Source organism: Falco rusticolus, chromosome W (genome assembly GCF_015220075.1).
Source record: "Falco rusticolus isolate bFalRus1 chromosome W, bFalRus1.pri, whole genome shotgun sequence".
In the NCBI taxonomy this organism is placed as follows: domain Eukaryota; kingdom Metazoa; phylum Chordata; class Aves; order Falconiformes; family Falconidae; genus Falco; species Falco rusticolus.
In genome coordinates, this window is record NC_051209.1 from 9,412,838 (window position 1) to 9,431,640 (window position 18,803).

The 18,803-nt window shown below is 39.9% G+C and overlaps 1 protein-coding gene across 3 annotated transcripts in view; it reads left to right on the forward strand.

Moving 5' to 3' along the window:
- Positions 1 to 7,358: 7,358 nt before the first annotated feature.
- The window catches only part of LOC119140750 (ubiquilin-1-like), a 35,652-nt gene continuing 24,207 nt past the window's right edge, over positions 7,359 to 18,803 (forward strand). For all 3 annotated transcript variants that reach the window (XM_037372313.1, XM_037372310.1, XM_037372311.1), the window contains exon 1: positions 7,359 to 7,621. In XM_037372313.1, coding sequence (XP_037228210.1) covers positions 7,463 to 7,621 — 159 coding nt within the window. In that variant the 5' untranslated portion in view covers positions 7,359 to 7,462. The remainder of the gene's footprint in view (positions 7,622 to 18,803) is intronic.

Below are 18,803 nucleotides of genomic sequence, written 5' to 3' on the forward strand. Positions count from 1 at the left end.
CTCCTGGTTTCTTGTGCACCTGCTCACTGGCAGAGCATGGGAAACTGAAAAGTCCTTGATTTAGAGTAAGCACTACTTAGCAACAACTAAAACATCAGTGTGTTATCAATATTGTTCTCATCCTAAATCCAAAACAGCACTGTACCAGATACTAAGAAGAAAATTAACTCTATCCCAGTCAAAACTAGGACACTAGATTATAGCAAAACTCTGGAGATTTTGGTTGTAAGTTTTAATGTAATTATACCGCCCAAGGCCTTGTCTAAACTCAGAATTGCATCATTTTAACTTAAGAGATAACTTTAAACTGAGTTTAGCTAAACTGGTTCAAAGCCTTTTACTGATGTTCTCAATTTGGTTCAACTTGAATTGAGCCAGTAATTTGTTTTTGATGCAAAATATTGTCTGGTCACTGCAAGTTCATTTTAAGTTGTGGGTGGGGTGGGGGTTTTCTGTTTATTTTTGTTTGTGGGATTTTTTTACAGTTTTTAGTGACTACATTTGATTAAATCAACTTATGGGAAAAAAATCACAAACTGGAGATGTCTAGTCAGAGTTGGGAATTAAGGTGAAATGAAAACTGGTAAGATGCTTGACTTGAAGTAAACCAGGTCTATTAGAAGACAGAATTTTCTTCTTCTTGGATATCTATTAACAAGAAACAAAGGAAACAATTTTGAAAATTACATTATTTGGAATTTTTAAGAGTATTAAGTATTTAAAATTCTATGGAAGAATGCTCAGAATTTGACTTCTAATGAACATTTATGGCACCTGGTAGAGTTAACATTAGTGGTCTGACCTGGCTGTTTAAGTTTAGAGACTTCACTGGAAGGAGCGTTGTGCAAGATTTCTGTCTGGCTTGAGTCTTGATCTGTTTATTAATAAGCACTTTGTACTGTATAAAGTTATTCATCTGTACATAAAAAAGCTGAACTGCTTCAGTAGATGCTGTAATTCCAGGTGAGGAAAAAGGAATGGTATAAAAATTAAACTACTGTCTCTAATATCAAACTTATTCTGAATTATATTCTTTAGGATCAGAAGTTGATACAGAAAAGCTGTGCAAATCATAGAATCATAGAATATCTCAAGTTGGAAAGGACCCATAAGGATCATTGAGTTCAATTCCCTGCTCCTTGCAGGACTGCCTAAAACTAAACCATGACTAAGAGCATCGTCCAGACACCTCTTGAACTCTGACAAGCTTGGTGCCATGACCACTTCCCTGGGGAGCCTGTTCCAGTGACCGACCACCCTCTCAGTGAAGAACCTTTTCCTAATGTCCAATCTGAACTTCCCCTGGCACAGCTTCATTCCATTTCCTTGTGTCCTATCACTGGTCACCAGAGAGAAATCAGCACCTCCCCCTCCGCTTCCCCTCTTGAGGAAGTTGTAGTCTGTGATGAGGTCACCCCTCAGCTTTCTCTAAGCTGAACAAACCAAGTGAACTCAGCCACTCCTTGTAAATCTTGCCCTCGAGACCTTTCACTGTCTTGGTTGCCCTCCTCTGGACATGCTCTAATAGTTTGATGTCCTTCTTATATTGAGGCGCCCAAAACTGCACACAGTACTTGAGGTGGGGCCACACCAGTGCATTGTAGGGTGGGACAATCACCTCCCTCTACCAGCTAGCTACGCTGTACTTGATGCACCCCAGAGCGCGGTTGGCCCTTTTGGCTGCCAGTGCAAACTGTTGACTCATATTCAACTTGCCATCAACCCAAACCCCCAGATGTCTTTCCACAGGGCTGCTCTCCAGCCTCTTGTTCCCCCAATTTTTACATATAAACAAGATTACCCTGTCCACGTCTATCATAATAGATTATAGAAAGAGGAAATAAAAGCACAGGAGGAAGGAAGGAAGTGGGGGAAAAAAGTAAAACCAAGAGTAAAGAAATGAAAAGTGAAAAGATCTTCTTCAAAATAAAAACAGTCTATGGAGGAGTATGTTGGGGTCTGCAGACGAGTTAGTTGACTTCAAAGACTTATCCGTGTACCTTTAAGACAGCCACAAATTGTCAGGTATGTGAACAGGATGTGAAGAACTGGAACTTAGAACCGCAGCATACGGGCACCTACAGTAACAGTAAATAGCAAGCAAGAAGAAGGACACAAAAGCCTATCAGGGTCTGACACATGCACTGTCTAAGATATATAAATAATTTGTATAAACAATAAAGGCCATTTTGTCCAAACCCAGCCATGCAGACATAGTGTTTTTCAGTCCGCCTCAACCTGCATCACCACAGGAGTAAGAACTCAAAATCCTTTGCTGGATCATTTTAATTTTCTATGCACTGTGTATAAGCTGTATTATGAACTATCTAAATTTGAACACACAAGCATGTTGTCATGGGTATTTTCTGACTTGACACTTTCAGTATTGGCAAATAAACTCTCTTTTCCATTTTATCTGTACTAAAATTAAGATGATAAAACTACCATTAAAACCTCCTCTTTGCTTAATTAAGGGCTTTTTATGATTTCCAAGTTATTCTTTTATATGAATTTGTACTCTTTATCCCTCAGCTATTCTCAGTAAATAACAGAGATGATTAATTCTCTCACCTGACTTGTAAACATGAAAATTTGTAAATCTCCACTACATTAAAGCAGGTAGAATTTGTGCTATTTCAGTACAAACTGTACTCCAAGTAATAATAACATACAGCAGTGTAAAATTATATAGTCAGCATAAATTAGCACATAAACTAAGCCATGAATGAGGAACATCTTGTTCTTTGATATGTTTGATTTCTGCTTGAAATCACTACTTGAGTGCAGTGCAATATGTTATTCCATAATGGCCCTCATTCTGCCAGTCAATAGGGCAAGGTATCACTAGCATTTGTCAAAATGCTTTGCTGGATCAGAATTTAACACTTTGTAGGGTCAAGTTCTAACGTGTGGAAAAGGAAACAGCATGATTAAGGAAAGGCTCAGTGGTTAAATATACCTGAAATAATTTTACTGTAACAAATTGAAGCTCTAGGACAGATAAAACCTGGGATAGGCTTTAGCCATTGTGGTGAGAATTTATTAAATTGATTACTGCTTATGAAAAAGCCTTTGTCTTTAATTAGGGATCCTTTAACTTGGACAGGGAGCTCAGGAAGCTCAAGGACAACTTTAATGAACAGGTGCTGTTTGTCTTGAGCCCCTCCCCCCCCCCCCCCGAACAAGCAAGAAATGAGCAGGAACATCCAGACAATCAATATTGTGTGCAGATGCGTCATGATGGTAACTCCACCATGCTTGGACATCTGGCCAATGCCCCTGGTGTGTGTGAACCTTACAAATAATGAGATATTGCACGCCTGCACTTAGCCTAAACCTAACAGTTTGCATATGCCAGGTGTGTAAACTATTCCTGGTTTTCACTGAGTATAAAGGTGGGCAAGCTCCAGGACTGGGCCAGAAGCCTCACCTATGGATGGACGCACCGTGCAGTAATTTTCCCAGTTACCGAGAGACTCCTGGCACCGGTTGCAACAGGGCTTCCCAGCCAAAGTGTGGGCCTGGGTGATGTTAAGGTGGTAATTGGTGATGTCTCCTTTTCTGTCTCTGAAACGCTTTGCAGTAATGATCTGATGCTTCGCTCCTATTGCTCATTTATCATATTGTGCATAATAACTAGTACTGTTTCCTTTTATCATATTGCATGCTATTTTTCCTTTATTATAGTGTAATATAATAAACTTATTTATCCTTATATTTGATTTGGAATTCATTTTTGTTTGGTATCCAGTCAATCAGAACAACATAAAATTGGTGTAGCCGGCAGGATACTGATTTGAAGAATCACTTTACCAATATATGAGTGAGCAGAGGTTATCTTTATTCGGCAGCGCTGGGTGCATGGGGGATCGCTCCACCAAAGTCATGCACACCGAGGGGACTTTTCAGTCTCTTCTTTATACAGGCTACTCATGTCTATTTATTAATTTTCCGGGAAATCGTTTACATATTAATTACAATTCCGGGAACTCATTCACATATCTCGCACCTGCGCAATATCCTTGAGGAGTGGTCATCTGGGGGTCTTCAGGATGAAGATCGGGAGTCTTCCTCCATTGAACTTTTTACCTCTTTGTCTCTGCACAGACTGTTCCTTGCTAAACTAGTGACCATGATTTAAAGTCCTTGTCTTTGCCACGTGGCATAGACAACAAGAATTTAGGACCAGATGGCCTTCTTAAAGATAACAAAAATCCAAGGGATTAGCAATTAGTACATCCTTTATGTCAACAATAAGGGTCTTTGGACGTTTCCCAACTTTTAGATAAACATCTTTAGATAAGTGGCACATCTTTCATCATTAAATACGAAGTGAAAATGTCTCTACTTAAGAAAAAAAAGGCTACTTTGTTGCTAGTGCAACGATTGATATTCCCAGGTGGGAGCAATTGCCTTTTCATACTTTGGCCACTGAGTGGTCTCATTGTGCTGGACTGTGTGAAAGTTGGGTTTCATGTCTGAGAGAAGCAGAACCCCTTGATGTGCTAAGATGTATGCAAAAGATACCTGTTGAAAAAGGGGGGGAAGTGGCCACATTAGGACAGCGTGGATGGATTTTATTAACTGCTTATAGGAAAAGGTGTCAGCAGCAAGAGCAGATTTGTGTAGAGAAACAAATATGTGATTTGCAAAGTAAGGTGGTCCTGTTACAGTGCCAGAATCATTTGTTGACATATAAGTTGGATACTTATCAGACTGTGGTGGAGAAGGTAGCTGTTAGGGTTGCTCAGTATAAGTATTGTAAGCAGAGGGTAGGGTGTATATGAAAAAGGTGTGCACAGTTATTGCTGAAGCAGGAACACAATTGGATCTTGACAAGTGGGATGGTGATATATGGGACTCAACTGATTCAGATGCGAGTGTAGGGGGAGAATTTGTTTCTGAGGATGTAGAGATAAAATCTATAGTTAAGAGAAAATCAGAACCAGGGCTGGACAGACAGCAAGTGAGACGTGATGTAATTGAGGATTATACCCAACATGAAATTAATGATGTGATTGAACAATTCCAGCAGAAACCAGGGGAATCTTTGCTCACTTGGATGGTGCGGATGTATGACTTAGGAGCATCTGGAATTGCATTGGATGCTGTGGATAGCAAGAAGTTTGTAATGTTGAGTTCTGATTCTTTTGTGCAAGATGTTTTTCAAAATCATTTTCAGGGAGACACTAATTTGTTAGCCTTGGCAGCTGTGGGTTGCAACTGCAAATACCCCATGGAGGGGGATTTTCCAGGAGGAGATTGCCCCTGGTACACATTATGAGATTGCATATAGTGTCTTAAAGAGGAAGGAATGAAAACTGCTATTTTTTTAGGAGATGCTGACATGATGATACAGACTGGGTTAACTGCACCTATTAGAAATAAAATAATCAAAACTGCTCCACCTGCATATAAGAATGTCATTATTACTCTTTTAATAAATGAGACTGGAAGCCACATAGTAGAAGTAATTGAGAAGGTACAACTGGGAGATTTAGGAGAATGGGGTCCAGAGCAAAATGCAGGGTGTGGTGACAGAAATGAAAATAAAGATGGAAATAATAGGATTTCAGGGAGAGGAATGTTTGCTGCCTTGTTAAAGGATGGGGTGACTCGAGATAAGATTGATGGAATTCCTACGAATGAGATGCGGAGGTTATATAAACAGCGAGGATCAGACAGACCAAATAAGAAACTAAATAGTTATAGCCAGCAAAGGTTTGTAGAGTCACCAGAGGATGCAGCTCAGCCTTCTGCACCACCTCTTGAACCTCGACAGGATGCCCCACTCCCCAGCTGGAGGGCCCCCCACTGGAGGGTCAAACATTCCAGGGGACAGGGAGGATTGGGGGCAGTTTGATGATCTGTATCCCTGGCATGGCGCTAAAACCCTCCGTCGACAATTAAAAGAGTTAAAGATGGATTGAAAGGAGGGCCAAGCTCCGATACAAGGGTGGGTTAAAAAAGACAGTCGCCCACATGTGGAGTTGCAAATTTATTGGAAAAATCAATCCCCCAACAAGTTAGAGCCCTTGTAGATACTGGAGCAGAGGCCTCTCTAATTTATGGAAATCCAAAGCAATTTAAAGGTCAAAAAGTTGTTATTACTGGATTAGGAGGGAAACAAATTGAAGCTGTTCAAACTAAAATTGAAATGAAAATAGGAAATTTGTGAAAAAGAACCTATCCAGTTACGATTGTCCCAATCCCTGAATATATTATTGGAATTGATATTTTAAAAGGGTTACCTTTACATTTACAAGGCGGACAATATTGATTTGGAGTGAAGCCATATATTATGGCTAGACCTGTACATATTGCATGCTATTTTTCCTTTATTATAGTGTAATATAATAAACTGCATTTATTCTTATATTTGATTTGGAATTCTTTTTTGCTTGGTATCCAGTCAATCAGCAAAACAGCCATTTTTCACTATTCCAGTTTTAAATGCTTTTAACACATTTTTAATTGGTTTAGTAAAAATTTACTGAACTAATTTAAATAGTTTCTGAGAAATTATCCCAATAGTAGACCAAGCCAACAAATCACTTGGTGAATCAGACTACACTAGGAAAGGGTAATTCCAGGATAACTTAAGGATAAGGAAGAAAAGACATTTGACTCTAGATTTTGAAGCCATCCATGTATTTGATATTAAAACAGGGATAGGATTCTGGAATTTCCTATCTGATGGATAGGAAAATCACTAATGTTTTGGGAAAGGGCCTAATATGGTGATACTAAATTTAATTATGGATTAAGGGAGGTGGTATAGTGTGTGTGTGTTTTCTCTTTTTTGGTCCAAGGTTGAGGAAAATCTGATTCCCAGCTATGAAATGCTTCCACTGTAATTCTATTTTTATAGTAAAAGGTTATTTGAGATATTAAAGTTTTACCTTACCCTTAAGCTGATGCTAAGCAAGTAACCTAGAAGCAAAAGGCAATTTTACAATCTCTCTTTACATAGGCTCAGAAGCTGTATATAATTTTTCTTCCTCCCTTTTTAACATGAAAGTCATACAGGTCATGGTACAGCTTTGTTACTTCATACAATATCATTGTGCATTATATTATATGCAGGTAATAACATCATTATATATAGGACATCAACAGTTTAATATTGTAAAACTCATAAAACTTTTAGTGTATTGTAACTTCAGAGTACTGAAGTCACCCGACTATATCTGAAAAGAAACTTAAAACTTCCGTATGACAGTTTAAGGAACTATTTGTCACTGTCGCTTTCTAAGATTTTAAATCTTCAAACTACCACTCGTAGCGCGCAAGCGCGCCGAAAACGAACCCACGCCCAGGGAGACAGCTTCCCCCTTTCTAGTAACTTCCCCGGTCCAGGACGTCATCAGTGCGTGCCGCGGGTGAGCTGGGTTGTTTTTGTCCGCCTCTGGGAGTGAGCCTGTGACGTGGAGGACTCGTTTGGAGTCAGGCTCCACCCGCCATGTCGGAGAGTGCGGAGAGTTCCGCGGGGGCTCACAGCTCCTCTGAGTCCTCCGCTCAGGGCTTCGCTGTTGCTGAGCCGCGGATCATCAAAATCACGGTGAAGACTCCCAAGGAGAAGGAAGAGTTCGCTGTGCCTGAGACTAGCAGCATCCAGCAGGTGAGGGGTTGGGGGTGAGGGGTTGGGGGTGGGGAGTGCAGCCAGGGGGAAGAGGCCTGGCCTGTGGTTTCCGTCTCCCACGCTGGAGGGTAAGGGCCCTTCGTGATGACAATGTAGTTTCCGCTTATCCGAGCTGTTCTCGGCGCTGTTGGGCGAGTATTAGGGCTGCCTTGGCTTTGTGGGGGGCTGCTGCTAACTGAGGCTATCGGGAGTGTTGAAGAAACCTGCATCGTCTCCTCCGCGGCTCCTCCCAGTTAGGATGCTGAGAGCCGGCCTGGGAGGTGGACGTAGCTCGTTTCGTAATTCTGAATTGCCCTGCCGAGCTGACTCAGTCTGACAGTAGGAGGCTTGCTGGCTAGCTAGTACAACTGTAGAAAGCATATGCAATCACCTACGTGGCAGTGCTATAGTGCCAATAATTATTTTAATCTAAAATTGGCTTTAGAAACAGCAAGTAGGCTATGGCAAAGATCTCTTAATTTTAGAAAAGCCACGTCTTTAGACTGTATAAAGTTTCCACTAAAAACAAAGTACAGCTTCTGCTGTGCTTCAGCGTACTAGTGTTTGATAACTGAATTGTTAGGGCCTTTGTTCTAAGACTTTATGAAAGTTAGTATCTCATTGTCTTTGGTTCAAGAGAAACAGTAGCACCTACTGAATCATTGACACGATTTCCTGCAGCACTTCAGGTTTTTTGGAGGCCTTCCACGTGAGTATTTTCCAGGACTTAATTTGTTTAGATTAGGAGGCTACAAATCATAGGAAAGGTGTGGTCAAAGCATAAGGTAGATATCTATAAAGCCAGTCTCTCCTACTTGTGAAGGATGTAGATATTGTTATGCTAAAATACTTGAAAAGGTGAAGTTCCCTGAAGGAGATTCAGAGCTTACTTCATTTTCTATAAAATTTCTCTGAAATGCAATGTATGCTACTTGTTATCATGTTATTTTTTTGTGCAGTTGGTAACTGCAAACCTCACCAAAAAAAGGTTACATGTTTAAGAGTACAACTGATGTATAGAAATGGAGCTTTAAATCATTAGTTGCTGATGTGTCTTCTGACTCATGTTTTCAGAGGGGAAATGCAAAACGTGAGTTAAAAAGCTCTGAGTGATCTAGCCAGGGTGCTCGCTCTATACATTTAACAGACTCTTGCGCCACCTAGTCGTAAAATTATTTGTATTTGCGTTTTGTTTTTTAAAAAACATGCTGGCTCTAATTTAAGGATCACATTTGTCCTGAAAAGCAGTTTGATTGCAATAATATTGGGGACTTCTGTAATTATAAGAAAACTCATTTAAGATGTGAATTTGTAATATATCTAACTTTTAACAACGTGATTTCAAATATGAGTCCTGATGGGAATATCAGATTTTTCTAGTAGATGGTTGTCTTAAAACCTGAAAGTTATACAAGCTAATAAACCCATAAATTTTTACTGAAAACAACCATAACAATTTAAGTGATTAATAGAACACACTGCTTTAAAATGTTGTCTTCATCTATAGATATTTTAAACTTTAAATATTGTCTTGGTATCCCTTTGAGCTGATGTTAACAGATTAGATTTGCAGTTGAATCTTCCTATGAAGTAAGGCTGCTGCTGCCCCCCCCCCCCCCCCCCCCCTTGGGTCTGCCATTCTGCCATTTGCTTTGATTCCTGGACAAAGTTACAGCTAGTAGAAAAAACTATACCAGACTGTAGCGTGACTAGTATTGGCTGTTTTTCTTAAACTGTCAAAATTAGTTGTTAATAATAAGCATTATGTAACATAATAACAATAGATGTGATATTTTCAGGGCTGGCTCTAGAAATAGGTTAGCCTCAAATAAATGAAAAAAAGAGCATCTGTTCAAATGCATATGAGATCAGCAAGTGGGTGGTTCTGTTGGTATAGGCAAGTGGACAGTGTCCCCCCTATTGAAGGGAGGGGAGGCCTGAAGTCCTAGGAGGGGAGGAATAGCTTTTATTTTGCTGTGTGTTCCTGTAGCTAATATTAGGACTTGGTTTTGTTTACAGTCAGTTCAGAATACAGCCAAAACAAAACCCTAAGACTTTTATCTAAATTTTTGTTTATTTGAGCTAAATTTAGGGCTATGCAAAGTGTATTTAATGTTGCTACATTGATGTAAGTCAGGTTTGCAACAATCCAAAGTTGAGGAAAATTTTTCTGTGTTAGAAGAGTTCAGTAACATAGGGTTTGTTATTGCTGATCCTATGTTGTGCCTCTAAGAACAGGCAGTATGTAGGTTAGAATGGAAAATAACCCTCAAGAACCAAACTGCTCTGGGAGGTGAGTTGACTGTGTCAACCATCTGTCTTTATTTTCCATGGAACTTATTTGATTATGCTGAGCACAGCTTGGCTCAGTATTAGGACAAGGATCAAATATTTGCTTTCTTGACTTTGTATGATACTGAACTTGCAGGCCCATACACTGGTGTACAAAGACTTCTTTCTATTCGTGGTAGGTAAAGATGAATACCTACAAGTTGGCTGATTTGAAATCCCAATACACCGGAGACTTTAGATCAGTTAGCTCTGTCTGGGGTTTTTTTGTTTGTTTTCCTTTATTTTGTGGGTTCTGTGGGCTTGAGTTAACAGTGCCTTTTGGTAGGACTTGTATACACAGAGTGAACAGTCATGTTACAGACTACTCATGCATTACTGTCTCTTTAGTGAATGACTTGAATTCTTTGAGTGATGAGATGTTGGAACAGGTTCCATTAAAAGCAATTTTACTTTCTTAATTTAGTCTGTTTACCCTGTAGGCATTCTTGGAATGCCAACATAGCAACATTAACAGAGTTCAAGATGTTATTGTAATTGATTCACAGTTACTATCCACCAGCATGTATGCAGACTTTAAGATATCAAATTATGTATTTTGTGAACACTGTAACTCTTAGAGAAAAACAGATTGCTTTATATTTTTAATTATTAGGCTAACTGGATATGGCAAATATGTGCTGTTAATTTTAAAAGCCTACCGTTCTTGCAGAGAATTATTGTCAGTTCTATGATTATCTGAAAATGTCAGGGTAATGTCTGTTTGGAAAAGTTAAGGAAATTAAGTTTAGTTCATATAACCATAGAAAACAGTTTATTTTTTTCTCTATTTTTATTTAAGGTCAACCTTTGGTCAGTGAAGAATATAGTTTTCAGTAGTAATAGATAATTAGTTTAAAAATATACATGCTGATAATATACCTGAAAGTTGTGCTTTCTGTACTACAGAATTATAAACAAACTCACCTACTTGTTACCGAAATCTCGGAATGAAGAACTTATCGACACCAATGTGATGTAGATAAGCAGACACTTCTTTATTAACGGCCGGGTGCGTGAGCGAGTCCTCTCACGATCAACGCGCGCCAGGTCCCAAAATCAGATTCCATATATAGAACTTATTCATACATATTCATTAAATATTCATGCATAATCATAACATTTCCCGTAAATCATTTAACATACTCTCCTCCTATATCCTATTATGCACAGTAGAGCTTAGAAAGGTCTAGAAATGGGTCTGGGGTACGATTTGGGTAGGTGGTATATGAGTCGGTGGTCGCGATCTCCCCCTGCCGGAATTACCTTTTATTAAAGTTCACGATTTCTTGGCAGGCAACTACAAGCTGTTCCAGTCGACTCTCCCCAGTTCCCATTAATCTCATATTCTGACATTTCAATACACCTCTACATACAGAAGACTGGTTAAATACAAAGAAACCTTTCAAACCCTAGAGTTATTACCTAAGTTTTAACAATGGTTCCAGCCCCTTCTTCTAGCCTTGGTACAGGATGTACAGAAGATCTCATAACAGCTTTTACTGTGCAGCTATAAGTTTCATTTAAAAATTTTTCTAATCCTTCTATATTTTAATTTTATTAAATGATTTTATAAAATCAATTAATCAAAGTCAATCAATCTTAACTTATTAACAAATCGATAACACACTGGATTGTGTTGGGATTCTGTTGGTTGACAAGTGGACATCTGGTTGGAGTTCTTTGTTTAAAATTTGAATAAATATTATTGTTGAAACTTTAAATCCATAAACCCAGTGTTTCAGATTTGTGCCTGGTTTTCACAATCACAAGTTGGCAGTGTTTGGCATATATGTATACATGTTAAGGAGAGCATTGGGTGATTTGATAGTGGAATGTCTTTCCTAACTTCTGTATGCTTTTAATATTTCTTATAATGCTCTATTTCATAAGGGCAGCTTAATTTCAGTTCTTTTAACATAACCAGTTCTGTCTTCCCTGTAGTCCAGGGATTATTAAACAGTATGATCAAAAGAGGTTGGAATTAATATAGTCCAATCTGTACTACTTTTTCAGTATTACGATCTAGCTTTCTGTTGGCACTAAAGGAACATAAGTGCATGAATTGTTTAATACCAAAGTTAAAGCATTGGTTTTTTCTCTGTCTTATGTCTCAGTGCACTGAAGCACATCATAGATACATCTGTGTGACTGTTTATGGAGTCAACCTTGTAATATGCTCTGATTATTCACACTTCTTTGAAATAAAGAAACCCTGTTTGATTAACTATTCAACACTTAAGTAATTTTCTTTTTCTCAGAGTTTGGAAACTCTATGAAAAGTTATTTAGAACAATGGTAATTTGCTGTTTGATAGCATAGAAACCTTCAGAAGAAAGTATGTTGACTTCCCTGACAGTTGACTTAGATGCATCTTGAAAATATCAGCTATCTAACAGAGGTACTTGGCAAATGTTTTCTGATTGGCAGGTATAATAAAATATGAATACTTTTATTTAAATAATACTCTAAAGTCTCTTTTTTGCAGATACTTTTATGCAGAGTGAGTTTCACTTTGATGTTTCAGTGTAAGGATTGTTGTAGTGGGTTGACCCTGGCTGGCTGTGAGGTGCCCACCAAGCCATTCCATCTCCCCTACTTAACTGCACATGAAAGAAAATATAACAAAAGGTTCATGGGTTGAGATAAGGACAGGGAGACCACTCAGCAGTTATCATTACAGGCAAAACAGACTTGACTTGGGGAAATTAATATCCTACTCCAATTTGATTTGTAATAAAATGAGAAATAAAACCAAATCTTAAAACATCTTCCCTCCACCCTTCCCTTCTTCCCAAGCTCAACTTCATTCCTGAATTCTCTGTCTCCTCCCCCCCCCCCCCCCCCCCCAGCGGTGCAGGGGAAAGGGGGTTGCAGTCAGTTCATCACAGTTGCCTCTGCTGTTCCTTCCTCCTTACACTCTTCCCCTGCTCCAGCATGGGGTCCCACCCATGGGAGACAGTTCTCTGTGAGCTTTTCCAATATGGGCCCTTCTCATGGGCTGCAGTTCTTCATGAACTGCTCCAGTGTGGGTCTGTCCCACGGGGTGCAGTCCTTCAGGAATGGACTGCTCCAGTGTGGCTTCCCTTGCAGGGCCACAGGGCCTGCCAGGAGCCTGTTCCAGTATGGGCTCTCCACAGTGTCACAGCCTCCTTCGGGTGCATTCACCTGCGCTGGTGTGGGGTCCTCCATGGGCTGCAGGTGGCTATCTGCTCCACTGTTAACTTCCATGGGCTGCAGGGGACAGCCTGCCTCACCATGGTCCTCACCGCAGGCTGCAGGGGAATCTCTGCTCCAGGTTCTGGAACACCTCCTCCCCCTTCTTCACTGACGTTGGTGTCTGCATAGTTGTTGCTCTCACTTATTCTCACTCCTGTCTCCCAGCTGTTGTTGTGCAGCAGTTTTTACTCCTTAAGTATGTTGTCACAGAGGTGTTACCACTGTCACTGACTGGCTCAGCTTTGGCCAGCAGCAGGTCCATCTTGGAGCCAGCTGGCACTAGCTCTATTTGGCATAGGGGAAGCTTCTGGCATCTTCTCACAGAAGCCACCCCTGTAACTCCATCTGCTACCAAAACCTTGCCATGCAAACCCAATACAATAGTAGGTTATCAAAACACAGCTGTACTGCAAGAATTGCTATCTATACATAATCCTTTTTGTATCCCTTTCCAATCTAAATGAATTGTTCCAGATTAATTTGCTCAGTTTCTATCTGTAGTTTGTGAGGTTCTTTTACAGGGAAAGGAAGTGTTGCTAATTCCTCTTCTGAAGTCAAAGTATAGAGGACTGGAGTGGTTTGCTGAAGGTTGTCTGGAAGGAATAGAACTGGCTAGAACGTAAGTCCTCTTTTCACTAGAAAACACTACCTCAGTGTTTTCTTCTGGACTACTAGCTTTGTAAACTCATCAAGAATTTGAATTTGTTTTTTGAAATAACTTTTTATATAGAGAGATTTGTTTTGATTATGGAGATTTGAGGAAACAATTTGGTTGTGTGATTAGCGTGCATAATTGGCAAGGACTAACTTCTAAGCACAGGAAGATAGTAATTGACAAGTCATGAAAGACTGAAAAGGCTTTTATAGAAGCATTATCTGGGTGAGCTTTCTAGCTATGCTTCATTTGTTGTAAACCATAGGCAGTGTCTAAAGCCCTGTCCTGTGTTCAAAACAGTTTGGTTTGGAAAGCGTCAACAATCTTGTTGCTTGTTTTTGTCACCTAGATAATATTTTTCAAAGCAGTCACAGTTTTAGGAGCCTGTTTTACATTGGTTTTCAGTTGGAGTTGGATGTTTAATTCCTTGAGGCCTCTTTAGGACTGTTAATATAACTTTTTTTTAAAATGTGTTTTATATTAAACCAAGGTTGAGAGGAATTGGAAAGTATCTCTTACTTTTGTTTTCTTTCACAGCACTGTGTCATGTGAATGGGCATTAATACTAGTATAGTTGCTGTTTTTGTTGGCATGCTTTGAGTTAGTACTAAGATCTTGAATCATTATATGGCGGTAACGTCAAAAGATGACAGTTTGGATTTTAAGATTTTCTACTTTACCTAGGATAACTTTTTTTTTAATGGGACCTTCCTGTGCCAACTTATCAGATGGTAACAAGTTAACATTAACTAAATGGAAGGCATATCCTATGAGGAGAAGCTAAGGACTCTGGGTTTGTCTGGTTTAGAGAAAAGGAGGCTGAAGGGCAACCTCATTGCTCTCTACAGCTTCTTGAGGAGGGGAAGTGGAGTGGGAGGTGCTGATCCCTGGTATCCAGCGACAGAACACGTAGGAATGGTTCAAAGTTGTATCAGGGGAGGTTCAGACTTGATATTAGGAAACATTTATTTAAAAAGAAGGTGGCCAAATGTTGCAACGGAGGGAAGACACAGTCACTCAATATGAGTGATCAGCAGACTTCGTTTATTGTCTCTTACAGTCACCTTTTATGCCTTGTTATAATTAGCTCATACATATTACAAAAGTTAAGCTCATTATTGGTTAGTTGCCTAAATACCAAGCCCGCCCCTAGTTTCTCTTCTGTAGTTATCTGTTCCCACCTGCAACATTCTTTTCCCACCAAAATCTTCCTGTTATTGTGTAACAAGGACAGCCAAAGACAGTGTATTTTGCTTTACTTCAGATAAGCTGAGAGGGATGTGCATTTTTGTTCAGCCAGCTGGACTATGTCTATGTGACCCTTTTCAGCTAGCCAGTTATCCACAATTCCCCCGTTTTTATTTTGGGCGACATAGGCCTGGTTGACCATTTTCAATAACAGCATTTTAACACAGGAAAATATACAGCCAACTTATAAAATCTCAGTTCAGAAGTATAATTCCTGAAATACTTGAAAAATAAAGTTAGCTTGAAGCTTTAATTTAGATGCTCTTTCTGTTCCAGTGATATAAAAAGTTTAAAAAATTCAAAGGTAATTTTAAAGTTCTGAACATGGACTAATGCAAGCTCAAAACCCGAAAAGAAACCAAACTGATGTTTGACTAGGAATATTTGCAAATATTTTAGTGGAAAGTCCCTGACCATTAACAATTTTCTGTCCAAATAACAACTGCCCTTAGGCAACCGACCAGTCCATACATTTTCTGAAGAATACCTCATTGATATCAAAGAATTAACAAAGGGAAAAAATTAGTTCTGAGCTATATACATTCATAAGGGGATTTTTCAATAGTTACATACAGATTTACACACTAAGCCATAATGGCTTGTAGGTGATACACACAAGAAGAGTACGTTGCTTATCTGTCTGAATGTCTATGCTAAATTTGACAACTGTGCCACAAGCCAAGCCTACGTGGGTGCTGTGTGTTATGCACTTTCCTTAACAAACAGAAGTATAATAGACAAATTCCCAAGATCTAGTCCCCAACCTAATTATATTATTTTGTAGCCAATTAAGGAAAATAACACAAATGTGCATATCTACATGTGCACACACCTTTTAGTTCAGAACCGATCTGTGATAAAAGGCCTTAGCCTTATGGCATCATCGAATCTTAACGAGTACAGTAATTAAAAATGCAGTCTTACTGTAAGTGCGATTTATGCTGACATTCCCTCAAATGCTACACGTGAGAATTTCTCACTCAACTGCCTCAAGGTAAAATAGTAGTATTTGTTAATATGTATTAAAAAATCATTAATTCTCTACAATAGCAGTTGACTTCCATAACACTATGTAAGCAAAAGAGGCTTAAGATGGGTTTTCTGAATACTAACAATTTATTTTAGACTGTCTAAACTCAGGTCTTGAAAGATTTCACTCTGCCAGACATAGAAACACTGTTGCACTCCAGTTGTGATATCCCTTTTCCCAAGTTGTCACATGCACATCTCGCTCAAGCAACATTATTGTCAAAGTTTCTCTCTGCTACATAAAAGCATGTTGCACTTGTAGATATAAAAGACAGCACTCTTACTTAGATTATTACCTCATAATTCTTAGTATACCTTGTATCTCTGATTTCATCACTTCAAAAATTCACCAGAAGCAGATAAAACCACAGCATCAGACTAAACTACACCTTAACTGCTGATTCAAATAAAGGCATTCTCTTCCAGATATGCCTAATGCTTACAAATAATTTTGGCTGGTTTTGATCAAAAAACTATTATTACAATAATGATCAAAAATAATAATCCCGTTTGCAAAATGCCTTTAAGCCAGCCTCCTAGTCCCAACCAATTTCCACATTCAGAATACAGCATAAATACAGAATACAGAATAAATTATCTCCATCAAGGCAAAAAGGCTTCTCTTTAAGCACAGAGATGTTTGCTAGTTCAAGGCAGAAACCCATTTCTTGTAGGGGACATCTGAAGCACTTTTTTTGGTGGGTTCGTAATCAATTCCGTATTTTTCCTTGAGGAGCTTAAGCTGTTCCTCTTGTTTCAGGAGTGTTTCCAACTCTGAGTTGTCGAATAGGTGCGTATTTCCCAAAAATATCATACATTTCCTCCGCTGTGATTTTATACGGCAGGTTCCGAATATAAAGGACCCGATTGACCTCTGGGGGCAGCCAGATGTCAGCTCGCTTGGCCGCTTGCATCGCCATGGCGCCGATCGGAGGGGGGGGGTGTGGGGGGGTGCCGCCTTGGAGAGAAACCGCGGCCGGGACGGGGCCTGCCGGGCTGCGCGCCGCCGCTCGCCGCTGCCGCGGGGGACCCGGACGCTATCCCATACGCTAATAACCCGGGTAATGCCTTTTTACAATCTATGTCCCGAACGCTCCGCTTTTCTAAAAAGCATATGAGCGAATCGTACGTCGCTTGTCTCTCCATACCTTCGTCAGCGCTGTTGCAGCCTTTGCGAGACTCCGGCGACGCGTGGCCGGCGGGACCCTCTGTAGGCGCTCCCGGGCGCGGGGACTGTGCCCTTCCGCCTCCTGCGCTGCTTTCAGGACCGGTACCCGAATCTCCGTCGAACCGTGGCTCGCAGGTTCAGCCCTCTCTAGGGTCCCTGTTCGGGCGCCATTTGTCGCGACGGAGGGAAGACACAGTCACTCAATATGAGTGATCAGCAGACTTCGTTTATTGTCTCTTATGCCTTGTTATAATTAGCTCATACATATTACAAAAGTTAAGCTCATTATTGGTTAGTTGCCTAAATACCAAGCCCGCCCCTAGTTTCTCTTCTGTAGTTATCTGTTCCCACCTGCAACATTCTTTTCCCACCAAAATCTTCCTGTTATTGTGTAACAAGGACAGCCAAAGACAGTGTATTTTGCTTTACTTCAGATAAGCTGAGAGCGATGTGCATTTTTGTTCAGCCAGCTGGACTATGTCTATGTGACCCTTTTCAGCTAGCCAGTTATCCACAGCCGAACACTGGAACAGGCTTCCTAGAGAGGTGATTCATGCCCCATGCCTGTCGGTGTTTGAGAGGCATTTGGGCAACACCCTTAATAGCATGCTTTAACTTTTGGTCAGGCAGTTGGACTAGATGATCATTGTAGGTCACTTCCAACTGAACTCTTCTAATGTTTAAAGTATGGATCTGCTCTGCAAAGTGACTGTACAGAAGTGTCTCCTTTTTAGTCAGCTGTTCTACTTCATGTGTATACAAAGATATTGGCTTTGTTCATGACAAAATGTTTACTAGAATTCTCAGCTACGAGTGCAAGTTGGATTCTCTTTGTTCCTTCCCCCCCCCCCCCCCCCCCAACTAGGCATTGACAGACTGAATCACCTATGCATGTCAAAAACCTTCGGGGTGGTCAAGTTGAGCAGATGTAATAAGTTCTAACTTGACTTGTGGTGCCTGTTCTGTTACTGTGGAACAAAAGAGCAGAGTTCTGTTAAGAGTATTGGGTTTTAAGATCATGTGAACTTGAGGATATTTGGTATGGAGATCATTGAGTGTGTAAACAAGTGGTGGAGTGCTGCTAAAAACATTCTCAGGGTAAAAACCCTATACTGTTCCTGTCCTTAAAAACAAAAAAACCAAACTCCAACAAACCAACACCATGCAAAGAAACCCAAAAATGGGGAGGGGGGCGAGTTCTTAATAGAAAGAAGTTAACTGAAGGTGAAATGGTAATGCAGGCAAGGGCCTTCAAGACTAGTTTGAGATCTGTTCTAATTCATGTGAAATTGACAAGTTTTTATGCTTTTAGGAGACTATGACCTTGAATTAATTCATTTCAGTTAATGTTTTTTTTTTTTTCATAGGGAAACTAGGCCTCTGTCCATCTACATGATAATCTTGTGTTTCTGTCTTAATGCCCCTGTGTTTTATTCCCACTGATGCCCCAAACTATTATGTCTAAAATTGATGTGACTTTTTACATTATTGTTATTGTATTCAGTTACTAGAGCAGTACAATCAACTGGCTTCTG